We start from the raw sequence: 11,497 nt of genomic DNA, 5'->3' as shown, positions 1-11,497 counted from the left end.
ATTTCTTGATTTCTTGAACCAGATGCTGGTTTATATGTTTATACCTTGTCAGTATTATGTTTGTGATTTGTCCATTTTTCTGTTTGTTAGACTTTAATAAAAGACAATTAACAAATGGGGGCACCTGGGTGGCTCAGTGGGTTAAGCCCCTGCCTTTGGCTCAGGTCATTATTTCAAGGTCCTGGGATTGAGCCCTGCATCAGGCTCTGCGCTTAGCAGGGAGTCTGCTTCCCCCCCCCCCCACTGCCTCTCTGCCTGTCAAATAAATAAAATTTTAAAATCTTTTAAAAATTTTAAAAAAATGGTAAGTCAGGTGCGTGGGTGGCTCAGTTGTCCAGCGTCTGCCTTTGGCTCAGGTCATGATACCAGGGTCCTGGGATGGGCCCCGAAATGGGCTCCCTGCTCAGCGGGGATCCTGCTTCTCCCTCTCCCACTCCCCCCGCTTGTGTTCCCTCTCTCGCTGTCTCTCTCTGTCAAATAAACAAACAAAAATCTTAAAAAAAAAAAAAAAAAAGATAAGGCAGAGACGCCTGGGTGGCTCAGTCGGTTAAGCGTCTGCCTTCCGCTCGGGTCATGATCCCAGCGTCCTGGAATCCAGTTCCGCATCTGGCACCCTGCACAGCGGGGAGGTCTGTGGTCTTTTAATTTTGATCTCTCAATATATTTTGCATTAAAATATCTTTTACTGTAATTACTGGGGTTTTGGGGGCCCCCTGAAATTCTGCACCCGAAACCCGTGCCTTAGCAGCCTCACCCTTAGTACCAGTCCGGTTGGGACAGGAGTGGTGGATCAGCTCGGTCCTTAGCACCGAGGGCAGGCCGCTCCTCCTCCCGGGTTTCTTCACCTACGTGAAGGGGAGCGGAGCGAGGTGGAACTTGATCTCTTAAAATGATGCCTGAAAAGAAGAAAAAAAAAAAGCTGCCTGGCCCGAACTGGACAGCACGTGGCCGGGGTCACACCTGCACTCGGGGAACGTACCGCTATAGCCCCAAAGAAGCCCTTTTTTCCCCCGACTTCCGGGCTCTGTGGCTTTTCACGCTAAGGGCAGGGAGGCGCCTTTGGAACTCGACTCGTGATTGGCTGGGAAGAAACCAGGCCCAGGCGGGGTGGTTACGCTATCAAAAGAGACTGGGGCTGCGTCATCAGAGAGCGACGAGCGCCTCCGAGGGGGAGAGGCTAAGTAAAGTAAGTTCCTTCTTTATTGGCTCTCTCTATCAGTCGGCATTGAAACAGCGATGGAGATTCGCTCTCGTTCAACGCTAGCCTCCAGATGATTGGATAGGGGAGAAATTTAAGTCCCTCAGCCTTGGACGTCATGGGGGCGGGCCCTGAGGGATAGTGGGTGGGTCCGCGGGCGGGCTTTTTCCTTTGGAGGCGGGATTCTTTCGGGGATGGGGGTGTGGCCTCCACGCTGTGCGTTCCCAGAGCGTGAAGGGGGGGCGGGACTTGGGGCGGGGGCAGGGCGGGGGCGGGGCCGGAGGCGCGCGGGGCACGGATGCACCCGCACTGAGCACGGGGCGTCTCCGGGATCCTGTCCTCTGGCTGGTTGCTCTTCCCAGCCATGGCTCCGCGTTGCTGGCGCTGGTGGCACTGGTCGGCGTGGCGTCGGACCCGGCCGCCTCCCGCCGGGAGCACTCCGAGTAGGAGCAGGCAGCTACCTGTAGGGCTAAATGGCAGCGCGGGGAGGCCGGCGAGCGTCAAGTGTGGGGGTCGGAGCGGAGCTGGGGTAGGGCTGGAGAAGGGCGAGAGGGGGCCAGGGGCGAAACCGGAGGGGTCCACTCCTACGGACGAGATTGGCGTGGTGTACGGGGGCAGGGGGGCCTGTGCGGTCAGATGTGTGTCAACAAAAAGGTAAGAAGGAGAGACCGTGAGGTGCACAGGTGTGAGACCGGGTGAATGGGGGTTATGTGGAGGTCTGGGAGCCGAGAGCGAAGTGTGAGGTAGAACAGGGGTCTATATGGGCAGTACAGCATTCTGTGGGGAGAGAGAGTGGGTAGAAGAGGTACAACCGGCCATCGTGGGAGATCCACAACTGGGATGGTTCAGAGGCTGTTGGAAGGACGGGATGTTCTAGCTGGGTGGGAACCCTGGAAGAAAAATGAAGCACTGTGCAGGGCAGCTGGAGGGGTGATGGGGGTTGTTGAGCGAGTATAGGAAATTCATGGGTGAAATCCCGGGCTCTGGATGAAGACTCAGTCTTTGGGGGTTCAGATGAAGTAAGGGATCCTGCAAACGCTAAAGCTTTGGGGAAAAAGAGGAGGAGGGTGCAAATGGGGGTGAAGCTTGGGAAGCTCCAGCTTCTGCCTGATGCTGATGTGGGGAAGTGCTAATCTCACCTCCATCCCTTCCCTCTCCCCACCAGGCTTTCGGCAGCAGTTCTCTACACAGGAGCAGGCCCCCCAGATCTGTGTGGTGGGCAGCGGCCCAGCTGGCTTCTATACTGCCCAACACCTGCTGAAGGTAAGCCACATTTTCCTGGTTCCCTCTGCCAGGATTCACCTGCTGCTCCAATCCCGAAGGCAAGCCCCACCCCCTTTGAGTTTTCAAAGGACTCCTAGATCCCGGATGGGAAAGGGGCTCCCAGCACATCTAGACTGGATACTCCCTATATGCTTCGTCACCTGCATCCGGGGCTCCCCACTCTGGGTCCTCAGCTATGGAACTACGGTCAGTGGGAGACGGCCTGCTCTGCCACCATGGCCAAGTCCTTCACGGAGTTTATGCAGACCTGCAGATGACTGTCCGGCCCCTCATCTTCCCTTCTTCTCTCTTTCTCCTCTGTTCTCAACATCCTGCATCTTGAGGCTGCCCCCTCTTCTCAGGGTTTCCTATCCCTGTAGCCACCTTGTCAGGCTGTAGCCCTCCCCACGCTATGCCGTTCTTTTAGCCTGCTCTCCACCGGCCCACCCCAAGGCCGGAGCCTCAAGGCTTACAGTGTTGGCCTTGCTGGGCAGGGCCCCAAGGCTGCTGGTTACCCTTGACACTTGGGCAGATCTGGGTGGGAGGGAGGAGGGAGGAGGAACCATGGGTGGGTGGGGGGGGAGGAGGGAGACCTAGGCTGACTAAGACATGACACAGTGCCCTTGCTTTGGGGGGGACTTGGAGTGTCTGTGGAGAGACAGGAGGAAGAATGAGTATATTAATTGTACACACATATATGCAGAAACCGAAAAGGTGGGGTAACCAATCGTCCTAATTTGCCTAGGACACGGAGCCAGTGTTAAAGCTGGGAGGGTCTCGGGGAGCCCAGCGTGAGTTGGACACCCTGCTGAAAAGTGACCTAAACACGGCTTCCCAGCAACGCAGGTGATAGAGCTCGTTCCTGAGATGTGGCCGGCATGAGCTGGGTTGGGCGCAGTGGGTCAAGAAAGGGTTTCCTGGAGCAGGTGCATTTGAGCTTCATTGAAGGAGGCCGTGGACTCTGGAGAGGACCTGCCACATGTAGGAGGTCATGCATGGACAAAAAGATTTGTGGTAGAACAGCCCTGGGCCCTGGGAGGGAGACCAGGGATCCCACGGGGTCTGGGGAGATCCTGGAGGGCTTTGTAAAAGGTACACTTGCCAGCTGAGCCTGAAATTTGGGGAGTGGGCTTCTCAGTGCCCTGCCTGCCTGCCACACAGGCTTCTCAGTGCCCCCGGTGGGAGCCATGGCCCTGGCCTGCACTCGCTGGCACACACTTGCACGCACTTTCCTTGCACATGCTGGGGGATGGATACAGGAGCCTGTCACAAGCCCATCCTTGCCCACCGGGAATTCCCAGCTACTGGCTGTGCTCCCGAGATAGAAATGTGCACAACACACACGGGACAGTGGCACTTAGCTGAGCTGGGTGTTGTATGGCATCTCGTCTCCCCGTGCCAACCTTTGAAGCAGGTGTCGTGACTCTGACTTTGCAGGTAAGGACACTGAGGCTGAGCGACATTGCCCAGGGTCCCCATCTGGACAGGGAAGACGCTAAGATCTGAGTGCAGGCAGTTTGATGGCAGAGCTGCTCTTTCTTTCTTTCTTTTTTAAATTAAAAAATTTTTATTTTGGGGCACCTGCCTGGCTCAGAAGACCGTGTGACTCTTGATCTTGGGGTCATGAGGTCAAGCCCCACATTGGGTATAGAGAGACTTAAAAAAGTAATACCTTAAAAATGTATTTTCATTGAACTATGGTTGATACACAATGTTACATCAGTTTCAGGTGTTCAGCGTAGGGATTCTCCAGGATTCTGTATGTGAGGCCCTTAGGCTCCCCACTAGTGTGGCCCCGTCTGGCACCATACACCACTTTTACCATACCATCGACTATATTCCCTATGCTGTGCCTTTCATCCCTGTGACCTACCTGTTCCATAACCGGAAGCCTGTACCTCCCCCTCCCTTCCCCCACTTTGCCCAACCCCCATCCCCTCCTTGCTGGCACCCACCACTCTGTTCTCTGTATTTATGGGTCAGAGGGGCTCTTGAGTACCAGGCGAGGCTCTCCATTCAGCAGTGAGCTATTGGACACTGACATGTTCCAGGCATAGGCTCAACCCTAGGAACATGGGTACGAGCAGGACAGACATAGCCCCTATGCCCGAGGACATACAGGACAGCCTCATGGAGGGTGGGCTTGTGCTGTGGAAGGGAAGAGGGTTTATCCAGGTTCTGAGGCTCTGATAGTGCAAGGTGTAGGGCGTGGTGTGCAGGGAGCTGAGCCCAGCTCAGCCTGGAAGAAGAGATGTCCACATTGCTTTCCGAAAGACAGAAGCTGCCAGGTGGGCGAGGGGCGAGTGACAGGCAAGAGAGTCCCAGACACAGAGAACCGCGTGGACAAAGGCCCAGTGGGAGGAGAGGGCTCCTTTTGGGACACGTGAGGTGGGGAAGAAAGGCTTGTGGGTAAGGGTGGAGGGCTGATGGAGGAGGCAGGTGGGCCGATGGAGGAGGCAGGTGGGGCCCAGATCCAGGGTCCCTTGGAAGCCACTAACCAGGCTTAGAGGCAGGCAGCGTCTCGTGGTGCTGCCCACTCCCCTCCTTCCAACAGTGTCCTTTCAGGCGAGTTACCAACATGCTCAGACCTAATCAAACTGTTGACTCCAAGGCTGGAGAATCAATAGTTTTAAGTGAACACTCAGGGGGTTCTGAAACCAGCTGCTCTGGGTATAGTTGGCTTCACTGAAAGGTTTTAGGCAGGCACCCCATTTTAGACATGGAGCTCTCTCTGCTTGTAGGGCAGATGGTGGGGTGGGGAGGCAGGGCCGGTGGCTAGGAGAGCAGCGGAGAGCTGCTGAGGGGGTGATGGGGGGGGGGGGAAGACAGGTGACTGACTGGGCAGGGTTGAGGGGAGTCAGGGGCGAACCCCAGGTTCTGGCTCTAGCCGTGGATGGTTGAGTTTGGAAGGGAACCCAGGAGCAGGAGGAAAGAGTTTTGGGGGCAGGGGGAGTTGACTTGCATCTGGGTGGGTTTGAGGAGTCTGCAGTGTTGTCCAGGGCTGACAGGTTTGGAGGGGGCAGCCGGGCAGGGCAGAGAGTGAAACATCGCATGTCTGCAGGCATCCGAGGTCATAGGAGGGAGTAGATGAGCTTCCCCAGGGAGTGTGTGGGGGGGGGGGGCGGGAGAGGCCCCACATTGATAGAACCTCAGAGAGTGGCAGAAGAAAAGAAGCCCGAGGAAGACCAGCCAGCGAGGGAGGGAGCTGAGTTAGGAAAGAACGGGTTCCCTGAAGACAAGGTCAGCCGGGAGAGAGGTCCAGTAAACGCGCCAGCAGGCCTAGCATCGCGGAGGGGGCCTTGGACAGGGCAGCGTGACCCGGAGCCATAGCAGGACAGGATGGAAGATCGAGGCGAAAAGCCGGACTGTGTGTGGCAGGGGCTGCCAGGCCGAGCAGTTTGAACTTTCCCCCTTGGCGGTGGGCAGCCGGGGAACGTGTACGGGCAAGGCGGTGACGTCCAGCAGTAGTAGGAAAGGGCAGCTTTTGGACCGAGCACCCACAGTGGGTCGGGTGCTGGGCTAAGTGCTTCAGGCCTTGCTCTTTAACGACAAGTTCAGAAACATTCCCTGGGTGGGTCCCTGCCGTGTGGGTGCAGCGTCAGTGGCTGTGAAGGAGGGGTTCGGGCGCTGCCTGGGGCTGGCAGGGGTGGGGAGTGGAGGAGGCCCGGAAGGCCGGATGGGTGGTGGCGGGCCTGGACTTAGGTGCAGGCAGCGGAGTGGAGCACAAGAGGGGATTTAAACAAAGGTGAGTGCGAGCCTTGGTAGGGGTGAGGTTAGGGGTGACCGGGGGGGCCGGAGCGCATTTGGCCCGAGTCCCACAGAGCTGGGGTGTCACCGCAAGAGCCCAGGATGGGGCTGAAGGCAGGGCAGTGTCCTATCCATAGAAACCCCAAATCTCGACTCCAAATCTGCGTCTCTCACTGTCCTGACCTTCTGGATGCTTCCCAGCCACCCAGAGCGGGGGCTCTTATCTGTCCCAGTGCGCAGAGCAAGAGTCTGAGACCCAGGCAGGTCTTGGGACAGGCCAGGGCCATGAGGCTGGTTGGTGGTAGAGCCAGACCCGACCTCTCTGCCCAACCTCAACCCCTTGCCTCCCCCGTGACCCCTCTAGGTGCTCCAGAGGACGGGCGAGGTGGGACCACTGTGTGAGTGAGCTCGTTTTCCCTAAGACGGAGAGTGAGCCACTTCCATACCCCTCGGACCCCCAGGAGCCCTGGCTGTGCGCCCCACCCGACGTCCTGGTGGTCCCTTTCCCAACAGGAAACAGCCTGGAGACTAGAGCTAGGGGCCGTATGCATTTCAAAGGGCAGTTGTCCGCTTGTCAGACTGGCTGGGCATTTCTAGAACTATCAGAGGGTTCTAGGGCAGGGCTGTGTGTCAGGCCTGACCCAAGCCGATGAAGACGTTCCCCTCAAACGACTCCCGGGGCGGGCGAGCCGCCTCCTTCCTCAGTGGGCCAGAGTCCTTGCCACCTCGATGGGCCGCCAGTCCCAAGGTCAGGCCTCAGCTACCCGGGCTTCTCTGCCGCCCCGCTCCTCAGACGGGCTCTCCAGGCGGGTGGGGAGTCGGGGGCCTCTCTTTCTCCTTGTGTCCTCAGCGCACCGAGCCAGGCTCTCCTGCCCTGTCGGGGAAGGGGGGACCCGTAGGGCCCCGCCTCTCCCTCAGCCTCACCGGCTGCCGCCCTCTCCCCAGCACCACCCCCGGGCCCACGTGGACATCTACGAGAAGCAGCTGGTGCCCTTCGGTCTGGTGCGCTTTGGCGTGGCGCCCGACCACCCCGAGGTGAAGGTGGGTCTCTCTGGGCCAGAGGAGGGGTTTGGAGGCTTCGGTCAAGGTAAGGAGGGAAGGGAGCCTCCTGGCTGCATGGAGTGAGCGCGGGGCCCCTGTGCGGATGCCGTGCGGGTTCCCTTCCTGGGGACTCGGAGGTGGGGGTGGCACAGGCGAGACCCCGGAGGGCCCCACCCCTAACCCCTTCGCTCCGGGGCCCGGCAGAATGTCATCAACACCTTCACCCAGACGGCTCGCTCGGACCGCTGTGCCTTCCGGGGCAACGTGGTGGTCGGCAGGGACGTGGCCGTGTCGGAGCTGCAGGCAGCCTACCACGCTGTGGTGCTGGTGAGTGCCAGGGGGCGTGGAAGGTGGCGGGGGAGAGGCCCAAACCACGGCTGGGGCCCGGGGTGGCAGCTCGGGAGGAGCTGGAAGGGGGCCTGCCGGGGTGTGCCAGGCCCTTAGCTGGTGCCAAGCCCTTGGGGTCTTTCTTCAGAGCTATGGGGCAGAGGACCATCAGGCCCTGGAAATTCCCGGGGAGGAGCTGCCTGGAGTGTTCTCCGCCCGGGCCTTTGTGGGCTGGTACAACGGGCTTCCTGAGAACCGGGAGGTGAGTCCCGGGAGCACTCCCGCTACTTCCTCCCCCCACTTCCTCAGACACCTGGTGGTCTGAGGGGAGGGTCAACCAGGGAAGGCTTCTGGGAGAAGGTGGGGCTGGGTAGGACAGCAGGGGCATCAGCTGAGGCTCAGGTGGGGTGGGCTTTCTGGGTGTGGGGCAGCCTGGGGGCTCAGCTGGTGACTGGGCAGGAGCCGAGATCAGCCTGACTGGGGCCAAGGCTAGGGGAGCCCTACCCAGCCGTCTCTCTATCAGCTGGTGCCAGACCTGAGCTGTGACACAGCCGTGATCCTGGGGCAAGGGAACGTGGCTCTGGATGTGGCCCGGATCCTGCTGACCCCCGCTGGGCACCTGGAGGTGAGGGGGCAGGTCAGGGGCCGGAGGGGTGGAGCTGGGGTCATGGCGGGGAGAGGGTGCCGCTGCCTGCAGAGTCCACGCCTCACCCTCCAAGCTGAGCTCAGTGCCTCTGTTTCCCTCTGGTGCCAGGCAGAGGCCTCCTGAAGGGCTGCCCTTGAGCTTGCTTCATACCGTTTCCGCTTTGCTTTCTGCACTCCAGCTGCATGGATGGGCCTTTAAAAACAACAACAATTCAGTGCGTACACAAGACTCCCTCCGCCCGTTAACCTGTGTTCATCTTTCAGTTCTTGGCTCAGTTGTCGCTTCCTCCAGGAAGCCCTCCAGTACCACCGGAAGAGGTCCGTTTCCCTGTAATACCTTCTTCTCATAGACTTGCTTACTTCTCTTCCAAAGCGTGGCACCACTACGATTTTATACTTGTTAATGAATGGTTGACAAGTATCACCGTCTCCGCCAGATCAGAAGCTCTGTGAGGGCGGCACCGTGTCTCTTCCACTTACCGCTGACACCCCACCCCACCCCACCCCCACGCCCCTTGCCTAGGGCCTGGCTCTTGCTAAGCGCTGAAGACACACCTGTTGAATGAGGGCCATGAGCCTGGTTTGCTCCGAGCTGGAGCCCTTTGCAGAATGGAGGCAGTGCTCCATCTGGCCGCCAGGAGGCGCCGTGGTGCCGTTCCGGGCCGCAGACCTCCCCGCTGAGGGCAGGAACACTGCGGAATGCAAAGGCCCCTTGCCTTGTCGGCGTCTGATGACTTCACGGCCTCCTTTTGTGCCAGAAAACGGACATCACAGAGGCTGCCCTGGGGGTACTGAGGCAGAGTCGGGTGAAGACGGTGTGGATAGTGGGCCGCCGTGGACCCCTGCAAGTGGCCTTCACCATTAAGGTGCTGGGGCCAGAGGGGGGTCTGGGTCCCAAATAGGTGGTTTGCCCTGGGGAGGTGTGGCAGGACCGAGCCCCCGGGAACGGCTGCTGCCTGGGGCAGAAGAGAGGGGAGCCGGGCAGGGCCCCGGGGCCTGGTGCCTTCTGTGGTAGGTGGTGCTGGTGTCTCCCATCCGGGCTGGGCTCTGGGGTGGGCTCAGGAGGGATCCGTGCTCTGGCCCTGAACTCCTCCCCTACCTTCTACCCCCAAGGAGCTTCGGGAGATGATTCAGTTGCCGGGAACCCGGCCCATGTTGGATCCTGCGGATTTCTTGGGCCTTCAGGACAGAATCAAGGGTGAGGGGCCCTGACCTGGCCCCCTAGGTCACTGGGGAGGGGATGGCCTAGGTCAGAGAGGGCATGGGGGAGCGCTTTGGGGGAGAGGGCTGTAATCCGGGGACAGGCCCACCTGACCGTTCTCACTGCCGACAGAGCTCCCCCGCCAGAGGAAACGGCTGACGGAACTCCTGCTTCGGACAGCCACGGAGCAGCCGGGGGCAGAGGAGGCTGCCCGCCAGGCGTCGGCCGCCCGCACCTGGGGCCTCCGCTTCTTCCGAAGCCCCCAGCAGGTGCTGCCCTCCCCAGACGGGCGACGGGTAGCTGGCATCCGCCTGGCGGTCACCAGACTGGAGGTGAGTCTCGCATTCCCCAGAGACACCCGCTTTCTCAAGTCTCCCCACCCCAGCCTGGTGTGGTCTACACTCTCCTCAACAGGGTGTTGGTGAGGCTGCCCGCGCTGTGCCCACGGGAGACACGGAGGACCTCCCTTGTGGGCTGGTACTGAGCAGTGTTGGGTACAAGAGCCGTCCCATCGACCCCAGCGTGCCCTTTGACCCCAAACTTGGGGTCATCCCCAATATGGAAGGCCGGGTTCTAGGTGTGCCAGGTGAGAGGGTGCTGGGAGCTGGGCAGCAAACTGTCGTGGGGGATGGAGGGGCTGGCGTCTCCCGTTTGTTCATTTGGCCAGTGACACACACTAGGAAACTGCTTGGCCACCAGGCCCCTGGACCTGGACCCCGTCCTGGGGCCCAGCCACCCTCTCCGTGGCTGGAACTGGGAGGCACGGTCCCAGGCTGACCGACAGGCCCGCGTGTGCCGGCTCACCTCGTCGTGCAGTTGACGGGCCTGCTCTGGGTGCGCGGGGCTGGGGTTGGAGATCACACGGCAGCCCCGGTCCTCAGGGACGCTCCCTTCTGATTAGATAACCGCATGCCTGCCTACTCATTCATCCTGTTCGTGGTGAGAAGGGCCTGTGGAGACTGCCACCCTCTCCCACCCTCCGGGAGCTCCTAGGCGACAGCAAGACTGAGGGGGACGGGGTATTGTGGTAGAAACAGGTCGAGAGGAGTCCGGGACGCTGGGCCGAAGCCACAATGGGCCCAGGTGACTCAGGGCCGCTGGGAGGACTTGGGGTGTGCGGGTGTGTGTGCATGCGCACGTGTGTGTAAACTGGGGGATGCGGGCTTGCCTTTCCTGATCCTGCTGTCCCTTGCCAGGCCTCTACTGCAGCGGCTGGGTGAAGCGGGGGCCCACGGGGGTCATTGCCACGACCATGACTGACAGCTTCCTCACCGGCCAGATGCTGCTGCAGGACCTGAAGGCGGGGCTGCTGCCATCTGGTCCCCGGCCTGGCTACGCGGCCATCGAGGCCCTGCTCAGCGGCCGAGGTCTGGGCCCTTTGTGAGCTCTTGGGAGGCGTGGTGGGCAGACCTAGGCCTTTGCGTGGTTTGGGGGGGGTGCTCTGGGCTGGGGGTGGAAGAGGAGGAGGGGGAAGGCAGTGACTCATCTTTTCTGTGCCACAGGGGTCCAGCCTGTCTCTTTCTCGGACTGGGAGAAGCTGGATGCCGAGGAGGTGTCCCGGGGCAAGGGTGCTGGGAAGCCCAGGGAGAAGCTGCTGGATCCTCGGGAGATGCTGCGGCTGCTGGGGCGCTGAGCCTCGATCCCAGCCTGGCTGGCGGGAGAGAAGGCACGCTGTGCCCGGGCGAGGGCCTGGGTCAGTCAGCGGGACTCTGCGCCATGGCTGTGTCGCCTTCCCGCCCTGGCACCTGGTCTTGGCTGCCTCTTTTCCAGGGGCCTCTGAGCACTTGCTCCTGGCGGAAGGTTGCCCTTGGCAGAGATAACCTTAGTTAGGGATGGGTGGAGGCGCGGGCTGACTCTCCTCCTTCCCACCTCTCTCGTCTCAGACCGCAGAGGGTCTCCAGGTCAGGAACAGGCTGGAAATAAAACAGCTGTAATGGAAGGCCAGTGGCTGATGTGCGGCTTCTTTTGGGGCTCGGGGTCACCTTCCAGCCACAGCTCCCCTCCTGTCACCAGGTGGCGCTGCAGAGCCAGCTCCCTGCTCGGGGGCCTCTTGGGGGCTTGCGAGGGAATTGGCA

At 60.4% G+C, this 11,497-nt stretch overlaps 1 protein-coding gene across 2 annotated transcripts; it reads left to right on the top strand.

The window, feature by feature from the left end:
• Positions 1 to 1,481: 1,481 nt before the first annotated feature.
• On the top strand, positions 1,482 to 11,355 carry FDXR (ferredoxin reductase). Of its 2 annotated transcripts, XM_045986528.1 has the most exons (13): positions 1,482 to 1,641; positions 2,198 to 2,316; positions 2,390 to 2,461; positions 7,154 to 7,249; positions 7,454 to 7,576; positions 7,725 to 7,838; positions 8,100 to 8,201; positions 8,980 to 9,087; positions 9,335 to 9,419; positions 9,555 to 9,754; positions 9,837 to 10,008; positions 10,619 to 10,789; positions 10,925 to 11,355. In XM_045986528.1, the coding sequence occupies exons 1-13, from the start codon at positions 1,563 to 1,565 to the stop codon at positions 11,053 to 11,055; spliced, it is 1,572 nt and encodes a 523-aa protein (XP_045842484.1). In that variant the 5' UTR covers positions 1,482 to 1,562; the 3' UTR covers positions 11,056 to 11,355. The 2 variants fall into 2 exon arrangements, with proteins under 2 accessions (XP_045842484.1, XP_045842483.1); XM_045986527.1 differs by lacking the exon at positions 2,198 to 2,316 and having other exon boundaries at positions 2,364 to 2,461.
• The last annotated feature ends 142 nt before the right edge of the window (positions 11,356 to 11,497 follow it).

The sequence above is a fragment of the Meles meles genome, chromosome 18, assembly GCF_922984935.1.
Source record: "Meles meles chromosome 18, mMelMel3.1 paternal haplotype, whole genome shotgun sequence".
NCBI classification, from domain to species: domain Eukaryota; kingdom Metazoa; phylum Chordata; class Mammalia; order Carnivora; family Mustelidae; genus Meles; species Meles meles.
Note: the sequence above shows the minus strand (reverse complement) of the source record. Positions and strands in the feature narration are given on the sequence as shown.